This window comes from Falco cherrug, chromosome 14 (assembly GCF_023634085.1).
Source record: "Falco cherrug isolate bFalChe1 chromosome 14, bFalChe1.pri, whole genome shotgun sequence".
Classification (NCBI taxonomy): domain Eukaryota; kingdom Metazoa; phylum Chordata; class Aves; order Falconiformes; family Falconidae; genus Falco; species Falco cherrug.
This window is the reverse complement of record NC_073710.1, coordinates 5,352,047-5,376,098: the sequence shown is the minus strand read 5'-3', so window position 1 is coordinate 5,376,098 and position 24,052 is coordinate 5,352,047. Positions and strand designations below refer to the sequence as shown.

Below are 24,052 nucleotides of genomic sequence, written 5' to 3'. Positions count from 1 at the left end.
AATCAGCATGATTTTTAATTTGTTGACAATGCTTCAAAGGGCAAAATGTATTGTGAGCTAAAATAAAAACGCATACCTTTTAATTTTCTCCTCTTGCTTATTTGCATGCTGTTTGAGCAAGATGCTCTCATCACGTAAACGAAAAAATCTGTCTTCCAGTTCCTCTCGACTGATTCGTGATACAGCTTGTCGAGCTTTTACATTCTGTGTAGTTGATGATTCTACCCAAACCAAGACAACTTTAAATTACCTTCAATACATTCAAAAACATTTAATTCAAAGTCTAAGTCATTTTGAAATACAAAAAACCCATAAAGTTTTCTAGTAATTTGATATTTTACACTTGTATGAGTCTGTTGATTAATTTTTTCAGATTTTTCAGCATATAAATCACTTCCTTTTTCTTCCCTCTTATGGATAAAAAAAGCAATTCAAATGATACAGCAAACTGGCTACCTCCTAGACAATACAAAGGAAACAGTTTAACAAGGAGCAACGTACTGTCAAATATACTACTTAAATTAAGACCACAGTTATCACAGAGAAGCTTTCTAGTCTGTTTCAAAGTTAACATACTCAACTTGAAACTTGACAAGATTAACTCATAATTCTCTAAATTTATTCAGATACATGAGTAAGCCCAGTAGGTCCATTCTAATAGCAGCTGAGTAACATTTCAGAATTGCAGAGTACTCTTGGCTCTCATTTTGTTAAATGGGTCTGGCCTTGTCCTCAATCTAGCAAAAAAAGTCCTCTTTTCTTCTGGAAGGTTGAATGTTACAGCTCAACGAGATTTCCATTTTTAAGCACCTCACAGCAACTTCCCTCTTATAACAAGTCACATGAACATAGAATGGGTCATAGTCTCTTCCAGAATTTAACCCAGGTTCTGAATGGTATTTAAACTAAATTTTGTGAGGAGGAATGTCAGAAACATTTTTAGAAAGAAACTAAAGAAGCCACCGATCAAAGTCTGTAACTATAATAAAGAGCAGCTGGTACAAACCTTGTAATCTTCCAATTCCAGCCACAGTTAGACCTACATCTCTCACAGGCAGGTCCCCCACAGTTTCATCAGCTGGAACAGCCATGGCTTATCTATGGATAACAAAATTCAAATTAAATTCTTCTCCATATGTAACTTAAATTGCGAGACTAGAATGAACTACGGTACATTACATAAAATGAAGGACAAATGACAGATTCACTAAAATTACAGGTTCGTACGTTACTGTAAATGCTCGTTTCTCGACTGTATCACTCACATGACGATCTAAACTTTCAAGTTTAATGTTATGCCAGTTTTACTCTGCGTGAAATACATCTTCTTTGTTATGCAATAGCTTCAATTGTGCTTAACGTATGCAGAATTAGTTTTTAAGTTCTAGTTCTGTTGTCTTCAGCAATCTTTGGGCTAAGGCCATATTTCTAAGTGCACGTGGGAGGTGGACCTGTGTGGGTTTTTTGGTTTTTTTTAATTGTTTGTTCAATTTAAGACAGGCCAGAGCTTAAGGCATCAACTGGTAGATGAGTAATGCCATCTTCCACATTTTGAATGGGACTCTTTGAAACAGAGGTGCTAGGGGTTATGAAGTCATTTCAGTGTTGCCTACCATTCTCTTAGTCTTCTTTCAATCATTGTCATAAGAGAAATTACTTTCTAAGATAGAGACTCTCCTATGAATGATTCTCATAAATCTGAACACATTTCTTTCTTGAGGCAACAGAAAGCTTAGCTACATGACAAAGTGAGATTAGGAAAGTATTAATGTGAGAAAGTACATTTGTTTCAGTGTAATATATGAAGATACTTGTTAAGAACTACTGTTTCTTTCTTCTCTTCCAGTGCAGAAAATTAGATATTGGCCATAGAGTCAAGTGAAGCTGAAAAAACATGAAAAGAGAGACATAAAGTCCTTTGGACAGTCTTCCCCCTATTGTTACACTCTTCAGGTGATATAAATCCTTAGTGCATCAAAAGACATCTAGGAAAGCATAGGGAAATTAACAATGATGTTACTAAAGACTTGCATCAGAGGACTGAAGCGACACAGTATAATCCACAGATCATCTATGAAGCATCTGTCAATCCTGTCATAACCAAAACTGCTGCTAAAGATATACCTTTCTTCTACCAGTGAAGTTTTCTATCATAAGTCTCATTATGGCTTTGTCCAAAAGGAATGAAAAGGATTAATGGAAGTTTAGTTTCCAACAAGTCAATCTTGCTTGCAATCTTTTGTTTTTTCATCACTAAAATTCAGGATAAAGTATTATTTCCAGCTTTCATTGTTTATAGAAACCTGAACACATTTTTCTTTCATGTGGAACAAATGTTTCCTTGTCATGGCTGTTGAAATGCCTGAACTGATCTACACTTGTAGATTAGCAATCAGGTTGCAGTTTCAGTGCTGTCAGTCACAGAAACGGGGAATAATACTTTGCAATGTTGAGGTCCATGGCATGCAGCCATTGTAACCAATGGCACAATTCTAATGACAGATACATGTCTGCTGGAATCCAGATCCTCAGCATTCTCAGCTCTTTTTGTGTTACTCAAATCCCTCAGAACTTTTTTGTAATTTGTTAAATTAGCACTATCTGTAGTCATTGACTTCACTCAGGTCTAGGTTAGTTATTGTGGTCATTATTATATGTCACTGTATCAATATCACTACAGCAACTGAGATTAAAAGTGAAACAGAAACCTTTATCTCTAGATGATCAATCCAAATTTGGTCCTGATGGCAGCAAGAACATGCTACCATCATATGTCTTTCTAGAAAATGTGGCTGTCTTAGTCTTCCCATCTCAAAAAAGACAAGAGTTATTTGGCAAATTTCAGAGAGATCAAGAGCTAAACAAATATTTTATCATTTTTGTCTGTGATCTATCAAAATCAAGCTTCCAAAACTCCTGCACAATAATGGGCACAGGCAAACATCATTGGTTTTCACTATTTGCCACCTGCCAAAGAAACTTTACTATGGGTATCTACCTGTTTTTTTCAGTGTGAAAGAAATCCATTGATCTAAAACACAAAGACGAAACAACACATGTTTGTCCCTCAAATAAATAAACAATCCCCCACTTAGTAGTAATCCATTACTGGCTGTAGCAAAAATATTTAGCAAAATGTAGCAAAAGTAACATAAGTATTTAAGTTGTAAGCAAACAAACATAGGAGGGCTGTACATGAAAGCCAGTTTTTAGTGGCAACATGACTTGAAGACCAGTGACAAAGCTGTCCTAAATCTGAAGTTCTGAAAACTTAGGTGAAGTTTTCAAAAGTAAAAGGAAGAATTAATTGTTTCATTTTCATTACAGAGTCACAGAAATTAAGTATTCTGTTTTCTTTTCTGTCCTGGGCCACATGAAAATTAAAAACCAAATTAACTGGTTTTATAAAAAAGTGTGGTTTTAGATGGAAACAGTATAAACTTGCCTCCTGGTTTCAGAGAGGCAAAATATAATTACAGATTTAGAATTTGGCCTGGCAATTTATTTGCCTCATTAGTAACGTAAGAGCCACCTTTGTCTTCAAGAATCACTAACAACCACCATTTATACTTCTCAGAGAAGACACTTCAAACAGCAAATCATGTGTTACATATGTTACAGTCACTTTTTGAATGTTACCTCTGTGTCTATCACAAGCACTAAACCAAAATTACTTTCCTTTGCAGACAACAGTTCCAGCCTTATTCCTAAAAGCATATGAGATTTCTCCAGAGTTCCCTATTATTTCTTTGGAAGGCATTTCTAAAGCAATTAAATCTGACAAAATTGTACAGCAACACTGCCACAAAAGTGATAGCACCTAAGAGCCCTGCACTTCCTAAAATAAAGCATAATATGGCAAAAGAGAGATCATTTTGCATCTGGACAGATCCACATTCCATGCTGAATCTCAACAACTTAATAGAGTTTTTATTTCCGAGAGTTACCCTACAGTCACTTCAGTAGTTCTCGTTCCTAAAAAATAAGAAAAAATAATTTCACATACAAAGAAGGGAAAAATTTCCATATCGCTGGGATTAACTTATAAGAATTTCAAGTTTGGTATAAGCAAGAACTTTAGATATAGTTACTGAAGTTAAAAAAGCACTAACTTTTTTACACACTGCACTAGTTACAAAACTGGTGCTATCACCACCTGTATCTGACAAATTACTAAAAAACCCGCTGCACACAAGTTTGCAGTTTCATGCGAGATCGGACAGTAATGAGCATGAATACTTCACTATCAGAGCTCATGCTTAGGTCCAACTTCTTACATAACTCACAGAAGCGTACTGTTCTCCCAACATCATTCAAATGTAGCAAAACTGAAGAATTACTTAAATTTGCAAAAGTTCTCAGCCAGTAGGGCTAGAAGGGACAGTTTCTAGAATTTCGTGAGTCTTAGCCATGGCCAAGATGATGATTTTCTTGCAAAACCCGACCCCACTTCTTTGGTAGAGAGGAAGAAGAAAAAAAAAAAAAAAAAAAAGGAGAGACAGACCACCCACCTATCTCAGCCTATCAAAAAGTATTTCCAGCCTATATTCTTTCCCCATTGATTCCTTAGAGATAAACGTTTGGATTCTATTGGGCTTGTTATCTAAAATAATCTCATTTATTACTTCGTAGGAGTATACACACACATATGATCTTTTAAATATCATCTGTTGCGGTGTTGTGAGTTTTAGGAGGCATCAAGGAAGGACAAAAAAAAAAAAAAAAGAAGATGGGAAGATACTATGAAAGTAGATCACAACACACTGCTGTAAGACCCGTAAGCCCTACAGCAACGCAGAAACATCAAAACAGCCGTGTCTAGCCTTCAACGTATTTTTTCCACAGTTTTTCTATTTTTTTCTTCAGCTCCGTCGCACCCGACACTAACGTACCGGGGGGGTGGGGGGGGTGGGGGGCTGGGAGGGAGGCAGCGCCCGCCTCACGGAGGAACGGCAACGCTCCCCGTCCCTTCCCGCCCTCGGGCAGAGGGACACAGGGACACAGGGACACAGGGACACAGGGACACAGCTCCCGCTCGGGCCCAGCGGCCTCGTTACACTCACAACAGGGGCCACAGCTGAGGGGGACTACGGGGCTGCTCTTAACACCACGGTGAGGCACCCTGCCTTCCCCCACGGGCACCAAGCTGCGAGCGAGGGCGCCTCACTGGTCCGGAGCGCCCGCTTCAGGAGCGCGGCCGAGCGCCGCCCGCCACCGGCCCCGCTCCTCAGCGGCCCCCCGGGCTGGGGACACTACACCGCACCCCCCTGGGCATCGCTGTCCTCCCCCCGCCGTGCCCCAGAGGAGGACGAGCTTCCCCCATACTCACAGCTCACTGCTAGCCCTCTCAACGTTCCATTAGCAACTGCTGCCGTTGCTAACCGGGCCCTTCCACTTCCGGGGCGGCGGGGCCGCGCTGCCCGCCGGGAGTTGCAGTTCGCGGCCGGGCCCAGCAGCGCCGCCCCGCTCCGCGCGGGACTACAGCCCCGCTCCGCCGCCTGCCCCCGCCGCCGGCCGCGGTGCCTGCCGGGAGCTGTAGGCGCCCTGGAGCCGGCGCGGCGGGCGAGTGCCGGCGGGAGGACGGTTTCTGCTGCGGGCGGGCGGGCTGGTCGGCGGCACCATGAAAAGGAGAGCAGGGGAGCGGGAGAAAGAATGGAAGGTACCTTCTCTTTGCTGCCCCTCCGCCCTGAGGCGGGCTCCCGCCCGCGGCGAGCGCGCTGTTCCCGCGGCTGCGGCGCGGCTTGTGGGGCTGCGAGGGGCAGAGCGCGCCCGCCCGCGCTCCTGGAGCCGGAGCCCCGTGTGACGTGGCTCCGAGCCCGCCGCGAAGTTTATTGTGAAGGGGAAGTAGCCAAGCACCGAGCAACCAGCCGCAGGGGCACAGCCGGGGCTCCTGCCCCGCCTGGCAGCACAGCAGCCGGCGGCCGCCCCTCTCTGCCGCGGCTCCGCCGGGCCGCCGGCAGCACCGCGCCAGGCCCCGGCCCTGGCGGACCCGCTCCGCGCTGGCGACCCTGCCCTGGCCGCTTTAGCCACTTTGGGCAAGCTGCCCTGGGTGCCGAGTCGCCGCGGGGCCGGGAGGAGGGGCGGCGGGCGGGCGGGGGCTGCTCGGGGCGGGCTGGCTGGGCAGCGCCGCGCTGCTTAGCTCGGACATCGCCGCTTCCCCTTTCCCTCTACGGAGGAGAACCTCGTAACAGCTTTTACAGTAACTAGTAATAAATATTTTTACCTTCTGGGCAAGATATCTCCATACTCCATTCAAAAGGGAGTTCTGTGGTGGTACATTAAAAAAATTAGGCAAGTAAATATATGTTTGTTTTCGCAAAACATCCTCGGTGAATTCACGTAACTGTCATTTTATTTTCAACTTTACAAGCACTTTTACTTTACACCAAGCCTAGGCTAAACAAACTTTTACAGCACCCAAGGTTTATGATGGTTTTGCTCCACAATGTGTGTAGGTGCCATGCTGTTGCATGCCAACGCTCAGGATGTAGTTACACTCTTTAAAAGTAACTCTTAAAGTTAACAAAGTTTGTGTAAGCACAGTGTTGCTGAACGTTTTGCTGTTTCAGGTGCCCTTGGAGGGCTTTTTTTTTACTGCATTGTACAATATTTGACTGCGAGTCCTGATGGTTGTTGTACCCCTGCTGATTATATTTGCAAAATAGTACAGAAAAGCAGCAAGTTGCTTGTTTGAAAGCACAGCGCTGATTTTAGTGATGGCTAATTCCATTATAAATTTAGCAAAAACTTTCTAAAATGGTAATCTGGTTCACCTGTCTTTGCATACAGAACTTACTGGGTTTGGTATTGCTATTAATTTACTGGTTTACATTAGAAATTATTTCACTATAGGGGAAGGGAAAAGGTCTGACCTAAGTTCTTAACTAAATATTTTAACAGAAAAATAACTTATTCACAGTAGTAAGTGTCTTAATTCTTGGAGGACAACCTGATCATTTTGTAATTAATCTTTCTGCTCTCCCTCGTTGCTGAAGGACAGTAACTTCAATGTTTTGTTTGTGCTCAGCTCTTTCTCTGTAAGTGAAACACATGCAGGTGTAAGCTATCCCATCCAATCCAACGTAATTACATTGCAGAATAGAAAAAGGAACCCGGAAGTCTTTTAGCCTATATATTTATGCTATCCATCCAAGGGCTTTTGTCTTTGCAATGTATCTCAAATGTGTTTGGGAATCATTTGCGTTAAGAGGATAATTGCCATTGACAAGGTAATCATTCTGGATGTGTGTGAGGGGGTAAGAGGGTGGAACTGTAAGCTACACTGGCAAATGTTGTGGGAGGACAAAGCACTGAAGAGGTATCAGAGGAGCAATGTTTAGGAAAAACTCAAGGAAGCTAGAGAGAAAAAGTATTGCCTTAGACAGGTTTAGATGTTGCGAGTCCACAGGAAAGGATGAAACTTAAGCAATCCTTAAAAAGAATTTAAAGGTGTGAATACTTATCATATACCTTGGAGGGAAGTTGTAAGTTGGGTGCTACTTGACAGAAGCTTTGAGTATATTGGAAGTGAAGCAAAAGGAGCCTGTAGAATGTCTTAAGAGTAGGTGCCAAAGGAGAAGGCAGCAATAAGAAGTGGACAGAATATACAAGAAGAAATGTATTTGTTCTTTTCACAAGAGCATACTCATACTCGTATTATTTGATACAACTTAATTAGAAATGTAATCTTTCTGCTCCTGGCACTATGCCAATTCACCCTTCACTCCCTAGGTTTAACTGTTGTTCGTTTGTGTTGCTCACCTGAGAAATGCTGTTGGCCAAGGGAAGTGTATAGTCACTGTAGTAGTTCTGCCAAAACTTCCATTTAGGTCCTGATCAAAATATTTCATAGCAAACCAAATATCAGTGGGGTTAACCCGACCTCTTCTGGAGAGTAAGATTTATGAGGCCTACTAATAAGAGGGAAGTGGTTGGATAGAGAAGCTGGTTTGGATTATGTATCTCCTGGCAATGTCTCTGTTCTGGAGAATTGAATCCTGAATAAAAGTCCTTGTTTTGCTACAACTGTGTACAGTTAAATGCTATCTATCAGAAGCCCGGTGATTGGCTTTTGCTTTGTAATTATGCAGTATGTTTCTTATATGTTCTCTCTCAAATTTTCATGTGTATAGCAAGTTTTGATTTATGCTGTTATAGAAGAATATTTCTGTTCCAAGTACATGTGGTAGACATTCTTTAGAGTGCAGTGCTGTCATATAGTAATTTCCACTTTGCAGATCACTCAACTGGATTGAGTAAGATTGAGTGTGTAGCAGAAATGAAATTGTTTATGCTAGTGTTTGGTATTCTAAGCCCAAGAGGAGGAGGACGCAAGTTTGTTCCTGGGAAAAGGGCCTGAAAAATGTTGGGAAACGATAGTCAGAAGTTAATTATTCACTGTCTTAAACACCGTGTTGGGGATGCTAGTGTCCCGTGGGATATTTCTCTGAGTCTTAAGTGGACAGCAAGGCGCAATTATCCTGAAGTTTCTAAACACATCTTTAGAGATGTTGCATGCCATCACCTTCTCGGGTCTTCGCCATAGCAAATATTACTTCTGTGCATAAAACCAAAGCTGTTATAGGAATGTTGCTCATTAGCTGGAAAGGCATTTTAATGAAACCGTCCAGTGGACCTGTGTTTTGTTTGTTTTAACTTAGAATTCAGTTTTATTTAGTATAATTTATAGTTATTTTGATTCTTTTCTCTTTCCACTGCTGGTCAGAGTTTTGGTTAGCTTGCAGTAAACTATTTGCCAGGTGAAGAAAAGGTACCAGGTAAAGTAAAACAAAACACAAGCCTCTTATTTTGTAGTCTATTCAGACTCTTTTCTCCTTATAAACTTGAGAAGAAAGCTGTTTGCTTTTAGAATGTTTATTATCTTGATTAATGTTCACAGGTTAGTTACATAAGCTAAACTTCAGTGTGACTGTGCTCAAGACCTGCTTAGTTTGTGTTTGGGTTTTTTTGGTAAGTTTCAGTGTGACAGATGTCAAGTTTTAGTAACTACCTTTATATGCCTTCTCTTGCCAGCCTTTGCATATTAAGACCTTGGGTCATTACCGTGTGAAAGATAAGATGCTCCCTAGTCTGGAGTATTATTTTCTTTTACTTTAAAAGGATTACATTGACAGGTCTTTGGAATAGACCGCTAAGCCCAGTTCACAATTACCTTATGTAGCTGTTTATGCTAATTCACATTACTGTGAAACCAGAACTGACTACAGAGAATGTATTCCACAGACATTACTGTTATGTTTGTACAGCTCCCAGCACAGCTGGGACCCCAATCCAATAAAGTTACCGCTATACAAATAATAAATGCATCAATATGCACATATCTGAATATTCACAAGGGCTTTTACAAAGATATTCATGCACAATTTCACATTTGTGAGACGTGTTAGACAAAGTGGCAAGGAAATACAAAGCTTTAAATCACACAAAGCTTTGCATGTATTTTATTTACAAGGAGGAAAAGGGAATATACAGTATTTTAGCTGAGATTTTAATGAAAGTCTTATTTTCTGCATCATCCTCATTTTTTCTGGCTGGAAAATAATATATATTTATGAGATTAAATAGATTGCTTCAACATATTAATACTCAGGGAAAAAAAAGAAGCAAATATTCTCAGAGCACTTAAGAGCAGGGGAATGATTTTAGGATTAATGCTGAAAAATGTCACGCATACCATGCAATGGAATATAATGATCTTTAACGTCATATCATAGTTTGTTTAAATATTATGTTCTTTTCTTGTTTCCTGTTTTTGTTTTGTGTCTTAAGGTAAAAAAACCATGCAAAATTTTCTAATTGACAGATGAAATACATTCTTTTAGGAGTTGTATTTAGGAAAATTAAAGTTAATGGAACAGCTTAGATGCAGTTAAGTAAGCTTCTGGTCATGTCATATTTCTGCTTAGGTAAATGGTGTGCGAGTTTTAGCAGAATCAGCAGCCAATATGCCAGTAGCAATTTTTGTGGTAATCGCATTATTGGCCCTTCCCATTATTAATGAGACAATAATTAAGAAATAGTGTTGATAGTCACGTAACACATGATTTGTATATTGGAAATGTTCACGTAGGAGCCTTGCATATGCAGAATAAACTACAAGAAAGAATGAGTGGCAAATGTTCCTTGCTTTTAAATTCGTCACATTCCTGCTGCTTAAATTGCCTCAGCTGCTAATGCTGGAACCATTACAGTAATGGACTCAGCAAATGAAGGAGAACCAAGACATACACACTTTATTACTGGAGGGGTAATTTTCTCTTCATCTGTAATAGCAGCAGTGCCTGGTATTGATCAGACCATCAAGATACTAATCCTCTGTAAAATTACTTGTTATAACTGAAAATGTGTTAATCCAAATCAGTCTGTGTCCTGACTTTCTACTTACTATTGAATACAGACTATTAGATGGTTTATTTTTTGTGATTTAAAGCCTTTGTATTGATAACAGTAGGAGCTTCCTTTGCAAGAGCATGCGCTTAATCTTAGCTATGGCCCAGGGTTGTCTTTCTGTTTTAACTAGAACATCACCCACTTAATTAAGAAGTGCGTGTCTATCTTGCTGCTCTGAATTATATTGGTACTTTAGGCTCTGCAGATTTATTAAACATGTTGTTTTACATTCAGTCTCTTGGTTTTGCTGTAAATAAGAACAGATCTATGCTTCACATTGTAGAATCTTCTAAGATCTTAGAGCAAAAGATGCGAGGAGCATGGATGCTGAAAACACTAATTCCTGTTTTCTTTACTGTGACCTGTAAGGCTGTTGTGTATGAGAGTAATGTAAGAGAAGTCAAATGCTGAGGATCTAAAGGTCTGCAGCTTACTTTGATCTTAGTGATCCACTACATGAGACAGTGAGTGGTGTGGGAGCTGTGCGTATTCCGTATCTGGATACACATATGCACTCTTGGGAAGGCTTCTCCTTTGTCTTTTTCTTTTTTTATCCTTTTTTTTTTTTTCTCCCTCCATCCCTGCCTCATCTGTTTTTTCATAGTCTTGTATGTTAAGATTGTAAGCTCATGTCTTTTACTTGTATAGCCTCTAGCTAACTAGAATTTTGGCTCGGTTGCGTGCCACAAGTATAATAGCTGTTACAGGTACACGATACCTCGTAGGACATGGCTGCATGAAATGGTTCCATTAACCCTGACCTTTCATTAGACATATTAATATGGGCTCCTGCCACATGACAGCCATTGGTATCTTGCCAGCTTATGCAGGGCAAGAAGTATCCTAGAAGTGAGACAAGATGCAGAACTGGTTGATTATTTTAAAGGATCTGGTGGTGTTCCGTGCATTTTTGGATTATTTTTGTTGTTGTAAATTACATTTTTGCTTGGGCAAAGTGAACCATATGTTTATTTTGCCTAACTACCCCTCTGCTTGCTTTCTTTGTCATAATTTAACTCGTTCAACTTGTATCATTTAGAAAGTTGTCACATTTCTTAAAAGTTATGGGAGTATCAATACTTTTGCAGAGGTTTTGATTCCTTGACTGCCTCAGAACACTAATTTTTTTCTCTCCTGTTCTAATAAATACTGTGAACAGAGCATATTTTGCTTGCTTAATTCCAGTTTCCCTGTTGAACAGTCTCTTTACTGTAATTTTCAACACAACATACTAGAAGTGCATACAGTAAAGCATCCTGTGCGATGATGTGTTGATTTGGAGGAGTTGACTTATTCAGCTGAAAGCTATGCTGTCAAATGTAAGATGAACTTTAGTTTTCTGTTGTCATTGTGTACTTGCAACTAGGCTGTTACTAAATGTATGTTCTCAAACAGCAACACTGAGACAAAGAAAACTATCATATACAATCTAGTGTAGGACAGTGTCTAAAAACATTGATGTTAGTTGTTTAGATTCTTTTACAAATATTTCTATCACATAGCATTCAGGAAAATTAAATTTACCTCAAAAAACTGGTGGAAAGTGTGTTGTGGAAAACCTTCCCATTCTCTGTAGAAAATAAAAATTCATGTGGATTAGATATTTTGTTTTGAGTGAAGTTCTTTCTGAAGAGAGATTTTTTGCAAGTGGTTAGCAGGTGATTCAATTTCAGAAAGCTAGGTCGTGTCAGATGTAGGTCACCCAGACCCTGTTTTCTTCTGGTTTGGAGCTTAGCTTATAGTCTTAGAAGTTTCAGATGGGAATCGGCATTTCTGAAATGAAGCTATAGTGAAATGACCCTGCTGCAGGTGCAGTACTGGGCCCACTTTCACTTTTATTTATAGATTTGGAAAACATTTAATGAATGATTATACTTCTCCCTTTTACAACAGGTAGGATTCAGTTTCATCTGACCCAGGTTAGTGAAAACTGGACAGGCTAAATAGTGAATACCTAAAGCTTGTTTCTGGTCTCAGTGCCATTGCTTCAGCTGAAGCAGGATTGGGTTCTTGTGCTTTTAATAATTCATCCATTTCTTAAATGATTTGATTAACCTTTAATGACCATGAGCATCCAAAATACCAGATGATTCTCTTCCCTTCAGTTGAGACTAACAAGCACTATAGTGTATTACCATATTTTATTAGGTTCACTAGTGAAGTGCAAAACATGCTTATGAATATTTATTGGCATTTAAAGTATGGGACATAAAATGTGTATTTGAAGTCTTCAGGATAGAAAATGATAGTGCTGTAATTTCAAAACACTTCTTTTTTAGTTACTTGAGTCTTTCTATAGGAGTAAACTGCTCTACCTTATTTAGCTTAACAGCTGTTTTGCCTTCGTACACATGCTACACCACTTTCTAAAAGAATTACGTCTTTATCTCCTAGAACTTGAGTTTCATTTTGCCCTTTTATCTGCTGCTCATCCCACCATTTTTATTTAAGACTGTAAAGTTACTTCAGTGTGAATGCTGTTGTCACCTTTGCCCTCAGCTAATCAAATAGTTTACCTTGAGGGAAGCATTTATCTCCCACTTCCATTATTATTATTTTCGTAGCTGTAAAGATATATATTTTATGTCTCCAGAAGGGTGTAACAGTGAAACGAGGTATTGATCTGCTGTATTTGGCAATTTCTTTCCACCTTGCCATCGATATCATGTCAGCCTCTGTCTGTACTGTGGTTGACCTCACAAATAGCTCTTTATGTTCCCATTGGATTCAAATGATATACTATGCTCAAAACTAAATCAATGAATGATTATAAAGTTTTTAGTATTATTTCATAACCCCCAGGCAACTGGTACTTCATGCAGTGAATACTTGAAAAGGTACCTGATTAAAATATGTTGCTGATTCTGTTCTAAGGTTTTAAATTTTATTGAAATCAAACATCCCATATTGTTAAATTCAGGGTCTGGTTTGTGTATTTCTGTGCAGATAATAAAATTACTGAAACTTGTGCCTGTAATTTACAGGAGAGGCTCCAGTCTATAATGGCAAAAGATTTTGCTTAAAGCAAAACCCCCCACTTCTGGTGCATGGTGTGTCCTCTCTTTTGAATGCAAAAAATTTCAGGCACTGGATGTTGCCAGTGAAAGATCAGGAATGTTACATTGTATATGCTTATAAGAGAAAAGGTGGAGGTAAAGATCAGGTAAGGTTTTACTCTCCAGAAAGTGAACAGTAAGTTTAAGCAACCTTGGGATTGGAAAACATTGCTATTCCTGCTCTGTAGAATCATACACCTAACAGTTTAACTGGTAAAATTCATGTTCAAATACTCACTTAATAGATTTATTTAGTTTTGAAACTTTGAATGGAAATAGGTAGGATTTTCACAAGCATTTAAAGGACTTTAGAAGCCCAATGTGATGGATATTGATTGTGCCCTCAAGTTGGGCAGGAAGCTTTTAAAAAATCTGCCTGTTGTCTCAAAGTGGTAGGCTGCTTGAAATGCACATCTGTATTTGGAAAGGACGAACTGAAGATTGTGTACAGAAGGACATGCTTATGCAAGTTAATTAAATTACCGCTTGTAGATCTGGAAACAATTTGTATTTGGCTGTATTCTCTTCTGATTTTCTTCCACATTTACTTCTAATGGAAACGATGTTGTTGCAACAGGTAATGATGGTGTTGTGCTCAAAGTAAAGTACTTCATTGGTATCTAAATCGTGTGATGACAAACAACTGCAGATGGCTGCAAAATACTGAACAGGGCACTGTGGTGCGTATGTGTGTACCTAATTGCAGAATGAGAACAGAACAAATAATTTATCTAAAGAAACTATGTAGGAGAAAATTTTTTGGGGCCTTCACTGTAAACGGTGCATGTAAACAACAAGGTAATGAGCATCTTTCTAAGTTGGAAAGCTTACTTAGAGTCAGAGTTTAGATAGACATTTCTAATGGACTCTTTTAAAGAAAATTAGGATTTGTCAAATGTAACAATTGCAAGACGTTTACACAGAAAAAATGTGGAAGGTTGTTCCAATGACATAGAGTACTTCAATTATGTAAAAACACTGGAAACTATACCTAAGTTCTGATCAGTTTGAAATGGTTTTTGTAAGTCTGGCATTTTTCTGAAGTATAGAAGAAAAAAAATGATTTACTGCAGCTATTAAAAAATTTTAAAAATCCACTTCTGTCTTCTATCCAGGTAGAAGCCAAAAGGTAATTTTTACTAAATTTGTTATTTCAGGTTTTGTTTTTACTGAATATAATGGAACTGCCCTGATAGGAGGTAAGATCAAAAGGCAGCTCCATTCCCCACTTCCCAGCCATTCCCTTGTCAATCCTTTAGAATAAGATGGGTTGAATCAGTTGTGTGGCTCCTTGCATCTTTGTAATAGGGAAGATAAACTTTTGTTTTGGGTTTTTTTTTTTTTACTGTGATGACTAGGTCAGTAGGCAGTTACCTTTAATAGGTGTTCAGTGCTCTGGTTTTTGCCCTGGCATGCAAAATTTAAAAGTGTACCATATTGATGGTTTTGTTTCCTTTTGAACTTCATGAAGATGGTGGTAGCTGAACCTTTCAAGAGGAAAACTGCGGGGACAAATATTAGTTTGCACAGATTTCTCCTGTTCCTGAAAACAGAAACTGTTAAACTTCTGCATTGTGAAGCTTGGAAGCTTTCTTGTATGTGCTGTCTGTCGTTTCTCGTACTTCTGTTGCTGGTGTCTGAAAAATAGTCCTGTGATATAGTCATATGGACATCAGTCTTGGTTCAATGGAAAGTGTTTACGGAAACCATTTATACCTAGGCAAAAATGAGATAAAAGCAGATTATGAGTATTGCCAATGTTTTGATTTTCTAGTCTTATATTTCACTTCAGAAGTCTTAAAAAGGCTTTTACTTGCATCAGTAAAAACTTGTATTCCTGGATGTGTTCCTCTTTAACCAGTTTGGCTTGAATGTGTTATGGGGAATTTCTGTGTATTTGGGAACAGAGCTATTCCGTTCTTGTGGGTTTCTTTGCTTTATTAGTATTCATATTTTCAAGTTATGTTCCATGAGCTTTGCTCCAGTATTGTTGCAGGTAAGAGCTGAAACTTGTATGAAATTTCCTGACTCCAGCAACTGATACTTTAGAAAACTTCTCATAATCACTTGACTGTTGCAAGTTGTGGTGCTTGCGAATATATATGACAGAGTTTTTAGTGGCATACTAGCCTAAACCCTTGTAATAATAATAATAAAAAGATATTGTTGGTCAGTCTTACCCTGAATCGTTTTAAAAATGTCTTAAGTTACTGAAGTATTTGTGTTATATGGTGTACAGCTGTGGCTCCTTAGAGTATCTTCTCATCTCATATTATTTCATAAGTTTATCCTCACAAAACATCTCTGTGGTAGGGAGGTATTTTCCCCTCTTCTGCAAATGGAAGTTAAAGTGCAGGGAAAGTTTAGCTTTCTCATAATAAGAAAACTGATAGAGTCTGATAGGCATCAGGTACGCTGCTTATGTTCCTTGTGACTGAGTGGTGTGTGTGCAGTAAGTCCAGTTCAGTCAGACAGAGCTTGAGTACCTAAAATAGCTTGTGTGTGTGCACACGCGCGCACTGTGCAGCTCGTGATGGAAGAGCCAGGAAGTGCAGTAGCATGATGCTCTTGAACAGTGAAGAGTGAAGTCAGGACACATGGAGTTTAAGATCTGGAAATCTGAGACTAATACAGAAGTGCTCCTGAATTGATTTGGACCTCATTATAAGACAGAAAGAGTTGAAGCAACTGGGGAAAATGGATGTGTAACCAAGCAAGTCCTCTAACAATTAAAGCATGCTTTTTTTCCTCCCTCTCACCCTTCTAGAGTGTAAAAGATGCTGATGAGCATTCCCCAGATTTAAAATGTCTGCTATAGATTGGACCCTCTTGCCTATGTAGAAAAGCCTTGAAATTCGTCCTTGAGTCCAAAATAAGTTGAATTATGATTTCATGCTTCTGGCTTCTTGAAAGCCATTCATTGTGATCAGGACACTAGGTTGGTCGTAATCAATTATTTGAAAAGCATTGACAGTATGACTTGTGCAGTAAAACATACAAATGTAATTCCCGCTTAAAGAGTTTGTGCTCTGTGTGTGTGTGTGTCTGTGTACATGACAGACAAGAGGTTTTATGCTTCATGATCCACACGCATTCCTCATAAATAATGACAATTCATTTTCTCTTCGGGTTGCAAAGTGCAGTTTGTGAATCGGGTCTTTAATGTGTTGGTATCATGACAGAAATTGGTGCAAAGCAGTAATGTCACAAGTGGGATAATACCAGTGACCCAGCAAAAAGAAACAAGCACTTTGCATGTTGATCTGTTTTGTTAAAGGGCAATATTTGGCCCTGTAAGTGCAGGAGAGATGGGCTGTTCATGAAAAGGGCAGAAAGAGCTAACCCATATGATCCTTTGTCAGCCTGATTAAATTTAGTGTCAAGCATTCATTCATGTGAAAGATGAGCGGCATCACTGTTTATCTAATAAAAAAAAGTATTTCTATTTTTCCTGAAGTCTTTTATATGTTAATAGAGGCAAACGTGAACATGATCACATAATTTAAGTAGTAAGTAAAAAATACACATCTCTAGTGGCAATGGGTTAAAAGTAAGATGTATATGTTTTATGCAAAATAATGCAATTTCATTGTTAATCATGCTGTTCAAGCCATAACTCCACACAAAACAATGCTTTTAAACAAATAGAAAATGCTGTTATTGTACCATTTATAACAGAAATGCTTAGGATCTTTAGAGGCTGATGCAAAGTATTTATTTGCATGCTTTAATGTATGCTGCTATTGTATGTTAATATACAAATACAGAATTGAAATTACAGGTGATTGTGTTAGTCCTAATTATAAGGTGTTAGGCTCTGTTTTTTAATACTGGAAGAAGCCCCAGATATTTAGAACAAGGGGTACAACATGTAATTTTGGAAATAAATCAGTGTTGTTACAAGAAGATCGAAGAATTTCTTGTGGAATAATTAAACTCTTAAATATTAAAAGAAGGAAAAGGGAAAAAGTTTAGGTGTCTTTCCCCTCACCCTTCCTGCCCTGCCAAATCTGGCTTGCTTAAAACAGCTGCGGGGAGTACTGTTAAACGTTATAGTTTGCATGCATTTGTGATTTGAAATATATATATATATATATATTAAAAAACCAGTCAAATTTAAGAGAGACAGTTTGAATGGCACGCTGTCAGTTTGGCTCTTCATGAATTGGCAGTGGTCTCATTTAGGACCTTCAAGTATGTGTCTGCCTGGACAGAATGAGAACATTTTGCATGTTCTTCAGAAGACAACCACTCCTTGCTGCCTCACAGTACTCAGTGGTGCATGACAGTTGCCCTTCATTGCTGTCTTCTTCGAACTTAACCTTTGACCGTCCACTTAGTTGCTGTGCAACGCTTGGAGCAGGCCAGGATGTTCATGAATGACGGGCATTGGCCTGCAACGTGCTTGTCATTATTTGACTGTCAAAAGTAGCCTGCCATTGGGCTCCATCAAGGTTTGAAACCTATGTGCAGCAGTCCATATTACTTAACTTCCAAGACTGTCAACAGAACGATCAAATGTGCATAAAAAAAAAAAAAAAAAGTGTGTTGAATAAGTCTTTGATCATAATATAGGGAGATATTTTTTTGTGTGTGCTAAATGTATTCATATGACTTTCACAGGGCCAAGAGGTTGAATCTGCTGCCATGGTAAAAAGTGAACTGTTGTCTCCTGTGGTCTAAGTTTCAAATAGCACAATTTAGATTTGAACAGCTCTGCCAGTTAAACTCTCAGCTTGTCTTGCGTATCCTATCAGCTTTTCAGCCAGCAGTGTAAGCAGCGAGATACTAGACCAGTGGTGCCTGAGGTTAGCTGTCAAACTGGAATGTTATTCTGGATCTTGCTGTAATGTAATATTATAGAAGGAGGTCAGGCTGTGTGATTTGTAAAGCAGTTGTGTGAACTTAAAATGACTGAAGTGTTGTTTTTCGGGTACTTTTTTTTTTCCTCTTGAAAGAGTTGAAGAGAAGATAGAATATATTGTGAAAAAGTAAGAAACCGAAGGCAATGTAAAATGGTTATTTTTCTCTCAAGTACAGAATATGGTGCATAAAACATCATCAAAATTCAACATGAAGAGTCAGTAAGGCTGAAATTAACTAAGTAATAAATGCTTGACATCGAAAATATTTAACAGGCAGACACATTTGTATCTTCTGGTAATGAATGCTGAAGACATTTGGGGCTGAACCTCATACTTAATTTAACGAATGGGATTTGTACTCCTGGGTTAATTAGGAACATAAGCTTGGTGTGTAGGTAAATCACTTATGCAAAGTACCATGTATTAACAAATACCTTCAATTGCTTCATGCTTGGAAGAGTCATATCCTGCTTTAGTGTAATATTCACTATTCACTTGGGCAAAAGCCATCTGTAACTGCAATTTATTTTATTGAATTTCAAACCTGTTTTCTTCTCTCAAAATATCCCAGTTCCTTTGCAATTGAAATGGCATATCAAAATGACATCACAAAATATAAGTATCAGCTTGAAAAAACAGAGATTCACTAGACCTTGTTAGTAATGACTTCTATCCAAAGCATAAAAATAGCATTATCTTGCTAACTGGTTATGGAATTATTTTTTTCTTCATGTTTCAAAAGATCTTCATGCTTATTTAGAAAAAACAATAGAATCATAGGAAGTGGTTAGTGATTAGATTGCTTAGAAACAAAAAGAGTGTTATTTTCCTAATGTTTTTACCCTCTGTATTTTCCAGACTAGGTGGTTGTTGGTTGGGCTTTTTCTGCTTGCAATGTCATTTGCAAGAGACCTGAGTTCAGATGCACTAATCGAAAAAGTTAGATTGTGTCATGGAGATCTCTTAGTCTTTGGTCTTCTTGCTCTTAATCTTAAATGCTGTTGCTGTTTTGTAATTGTCTAATCCTTTGATTTCAGTCTTTGTTAATGCATTAATGTGTCACTAGTCTGAACTGGAGTGTAAAGTGCATGCATTGAGATGCGTGTTTGCCTATATATATGTATAGATGCGTGCCATAAATGTACAAAACTCTTTGGCAAATAAAGTGGTCTGATACTAGATTTAAAAATCATGTTCTTCTACTCACTTTATTTTGGTCATAAAGTTGCTGTTACTAAGTTTTGATTTGTGTTTGTCTCCTCCTGTGTAATGTATACGTGCGCAGTATGTTTTGGTGAAGGAGGACTGAATTTTAAAAGTGTATATATGCAACTGCAATCATTTAAATGTGTTTAAGTATACAAACAAGCAATGAGCTCTTAAATAATGGGCCACTGTGTTCATTGATATGGTCTCTGAACTCAGAACTACTTTCTTGGCCTCTTCATGGTTTAAGAAAGTATAACCAAAACAAATAGAAAATTTGACCAGACTGTTTTCAAAATAAAGGCATGTTATTTTCCCTTTCAGGAAGATGTTGCTTTAAGAAAGTGTAACCAAAACAAATTGAAAAATTGAGAAGACTGTTTTCAAAATAATGGCATGTTATTTTCCCTTTCAGGAAGATGTTGCTCTTTGTTTTACCTTACAAATCAAGGTTTAATAAATGGAATTAATAATACTATTTGTAGTTGGGTTCCTGGGAAAAAAAGTTTAGACTCTTCAAGCACAAATCTATTATTTCACTTTAAGTATGAAATACCTGTTCTTCCGCTAACCAGAGGCGGCTCTTTTGCCCATTTTGAAATAACATTTTACACTTCAGTGCAGAGGAAACTGATCATCATTGTGCAGTTTATGGCAATGTGTTCACATCTTTATTTTTCCAAATACAAAAAGTCCTTTTGTGAATGCTGTCCAGCCTGTGTAATAACTAAGCAATTTGTGTTGATGTTCTTGCTCTTCGCCTGCAGATCTTTTTGCTTTACTGCTATTTTAAAAGGATGTAGAGAAACCATTTTGTTAACAGAAAATGCAATGAAAAGTAAGTTTTAATGTACAGATAGCTAAGTATTAATAATTACGATGTGGTTTCTTTTCTAATTGTCCCAAAGGATATAAAGAACATTGCCATAAGTGTTTTCCAACTTTCTTTAGGCATTAGAATCAAATGATTGAAAGTGAAAACACAGTGAATAAAGAAAACAGCAGTTAAGTTTTTGTTATGTGTTCTGAATTAAGAGTATCCTGACTTGAAAGCAAAATGTTTTAATTGAGTGAAGAAACTTCTGAAGTTGTTTTCAGAATGACAGGAGGTGTATGTGTGCTTTTCATTTCAACTTCCAAAAGTGTTCAAAAACTGCATACCTGTACTTGAGAGGTTAAACATCCATGATTCTCCATGGTGTTATAGGAAAAAAATAAATCCTATTACCAAAATAAAAGCGAGGTAGATACCTTAAGGGAAGTGCTTTGTTGTCACCTATACTCTCTGCAGTACAAATATCAGCTTGTCACAAAGGTTGAGACCTTTGTAGTGCATTCTTTCAGGGTACAAATCTGTCTCTCTTCTGGCTTTAATGCAATAGCTGTGAAATATCTGTATTAGGTAAAATAGAGGTTAAGGCACCTTAAGGGCACTGAATTCTTATCTCTTTTTACTAGCAGTGGTGTCAACATGTACTAAAATGTGATGACCTGCTCTCCTCTTTGATAAAAAGGAAAATGACCTGTCTACTGTGGGGGGTGATAGTGTTGCCTGGGGCAGATTATATTGTCACCTTCTTCAGTATTGGTGTGTAGAAAAATAAAAAAAGGCCAGGATATTTCTGTTTACCATAGAAGTATTTGACATTCCTAGCTACTGATAAAATATACTCAGGGGTAGAAAGAAGGAACTGGTTTATGCTACTAAACAAGGTTGCGAAGAAATGCAGAGATTCTTTATAGTGTAAGCCCTTGGTGTCACAGGACATGTGTTACATATCAAGAGATTCCTTTGGACCGCTTCAGACACTCAAGGTTCAAATTGTGCATTTAACCCTACTTTCTGCTTTCTGTGGCCTTTTGGTATACAAAAAGCTGACATCTCTTGAGTCATGGGGCTGTTTTGTCTGGAGAAGAGGAGGCTCAGGGAGACCTTATTGCTCTCTACAAATACCTGAAAGGAGGTTGGAGTGAGGTGGGGCTGGTCTCTTCTGCCAAGTAACAAGCAATAAGACAAGAGGCAACAGACTCGAGCTGCGCCAGGGCAGGTTTACATTGGGTATGAGGGAGATTTTCTTCACCGAAAGGGTGATCAGGCATCAACACAGGCTGTTGGGGAGGTGGTGGAGTCACCATCCCTGGTGGTATTTAAAAGACCATAGATGTGGCACTTAGGGATGTGGTTTAGTGGTGGACTTGGCAGTGCTGGGTTAATTGTTGGACTCTGATCTGAAAGATCTTTTTCAGCCTAAATGATTCTAGATCTTGAAATTATGGTGTACCTGTGCATTGAGCAACTTAGTTTAATCATGCACTTAGGTAATACAAGTAACAATATTTCTTATATTCTAGAAATAGCTGGTGTCTTTGTAGTATTCCAAAGCATTTATAGTTATGTAACAATTAATTTAGCAGTTACTATGGTTAGTCATTTACTGTAACTGAGTGATAAAAATACATGAATAACTTTGGGAGTTGATGACAACTGTAAGAGCTGGAACGTCTCAAACTGTTAAATGTACTTTAAGCTATTAGTAACATTTCTATGGCATTCTGTAAACTAAATGAAGGAGCTCTTCGTGCTAATCAGAACTGGACTTCAGGATGAAGGAAAGATTTCTGTTGTGCTCTTTATCAATATTTAAGAATAGGGTGTGTTTCAGCTTTCATTCACACTTTGCAAGATGGTAATGGCATGCAGAAGGTGCTTCTTGTGAGAGTTACTTTCATAATCGTTTTGTCTTTGGTTTGAAAGCTTTCTGAGATATGATGAAACAGGTCCATAAATTAGATTTGTTTACAGCATCCTTTTAAAAGTACAGTATCTTTTACCAGTGCTTTACTGGGAGCTCTGTGGGCCTTATGTCTGAATCAGTCACTTCTATCACTTATTCCTTATCAGTCAGAAAAGCCTGAGAATTAATCTGTAGTTTGTTGAAGCAATGAAAACGCATAACTCTATATAGTTTAACTTTTGGAAGTTGAAAAATAAATGATTAGCTTAAAATCTGGCCACTTAGATGGGCTAATTTGGTGCTTGTTGACGAGTGTTCAATAAAAAATAAAAAAAAGTTGTTACTGGAATGAAATTCCAGGGTATAGGAAATTGACTTCCTATTGCCAAACTGGTACTTTTTTTGTAACACTGAAATCTGTGGCCAAAATGTGCTTTTTTTTTAATTGTTGTTTCTGCGTGAAGTAAAGCTGTGATATCCGTAAGAGAAAGTGAAAAAGTTTCTTTAAAAGGCATGGGAGCCTCTTAAAGTGTAAAAAGCATAAACCTAGGCCTAGTTTCTGCCATTTGCAAATGAAACTCCTGAAACTGTGTATAACCTGAAGCTCCAGGTATTCATAAAGGTGGTAGAAATCTGTTGATACTGGGTTGAATTACAGCAGAAAAAGATGAAACTAGGAAACAATTGTTAACACATTTAAATCAGATCAATGAAGTGTCTTGTTAGATCCTGGATGTTCTGGTATTATATTCTTCTTCAGAAGCCTAAACAGTTTAGCTTTCATTTTCCCTAATTGTTTAGAATATTTTTTAAATTTTTTTTTAAGGAAAAGGACATAGCTGTCAGACCATCCTGAGAAAGGACTTTAAGCAGGCAATTCTTTTTATCTTGTTGAAATGGTACTTATGCTGGGACAATTTTGCCTCAGAAGTCTGCAGTAGCCTTGAAGTTGGTGCTTTGCCATGGTATCAAGTGCTATAAAGTTGACTTCCACTTGAAAGTATTTTGAGTCTGATGAGTTAATGAATTAAATAGAGTTTATTTTTAACTATTTAAAGGATAGCAATATCTGTGGAAATACCAATTTAATCCTTATAACTTTAGCTATGGTTACAAACCGATACATGGATTAAAAAAGTGAAAGAACAGTTAAATCCCAAGAATTTGGATTTATCAAGTGTTCTAGAATGTTTTTAATGGTAACCTAGAAAGATGGTAGCTAGATATAAAGTAAAAGCTTATTGCTTTACAGAACTTTTCTCTTTCAGTTTCTGAGTGTATATGGAATGCAATATTACGTTGACTCATACTTGGCTGGCCCTCATTTTACATGAGTTTTGAGAAAGTGTTCAGAAATTTGCATTAACAAGCCCACTTACTGACCATCTGTTTTGTTTGTTTCATAATCTCTGTGGTTTTTAATTTTTTCTTTTAAATACTTTTATTCCAAGGCATTTAAGTCAAGATCTGGAGATAATCCAGTTCTTAAGAAAAATAAATTAGAGAATGAAATCAGTAGTGGAGGCAGGCAATGAGTGATGAAGGAACAAAATATGAACTCAGCAAATAGGGACTTGCTAGAAGATGGTAAAATATTAAGGCAATGTGGTATTTTTTTTGCCGAGATTAAATAAGCAGAAAAGTGACACAAAATTGAGTGATGGAGAATCAATAAGACATGAATTAAAAAGCCAGACACCTAGTGGATTCCAGTGTAATATCCAAGCATTTATTTGACCAGAATGTAATGAGTGAATGTTATGTAAACTATATATAAATG

At 38.1% G+C, this 24,052-nt stretch overlaps 2 protein-coding genes across 8 annotated transcripts in view; one reads left to right on the top strand and one right to left on the bottom strand.

The window, feature by feature from the left end:
* RPGRIP1L (RPGRIP1 like) overlaps nt 1-5,797 on the bottom strand; it is a 75,280-nt gene extending 69,483 nt beyond the window's left edge. For 4 of the 7 annotated variants that reach the window (XM_055726382.1, XM_055726386.1, XM_055726388.1 and 1 more), the window contains exons 1-3: nt 5,330-5,449; nt 1,007-1,098; nt 77-221 (exon numbers count right to left, since the gene is read on the bottom strand). In XM_055726382.1, the coding sequence (XP_055582357.1) occupies nt 77-221; nt 1,007-1,091 (230 nt within the window). In that variant the 5' untranslated portion in view covers nt 1,092-1,098; nt 5,330-5,449. Of the gene's footprint in view, nt 1-76; nt 222-1,006; nt 1,099-5,329; nt 5,450-5,663 lie in introns of those variants that run through there. The other 3 variants (XM_055726383.1, XM_055726389.1, XM_055726385.1) reach the window with 3 other exon arrangements.
* The window catches only part of FTO (FTO alpha-ketoglutarate dependent dioxygenase), a 260,513-nt gene continuing 241,931 nt past the window's right edge, over nt 5,471-24,052 (top strand). Inside the window, exon 1 of the mRNA XM_055726390.1 lies at nt 5,471-5,659. Within this exon, the coding sequence (XP_055582365.1) occupies nt 5,621-5,659 (39 nt within the window). The 5' untranslated portion in view covers nt 5,471-5,620. The remainder of the gene's footprint in view (nt 5,660-24,052) is intronic.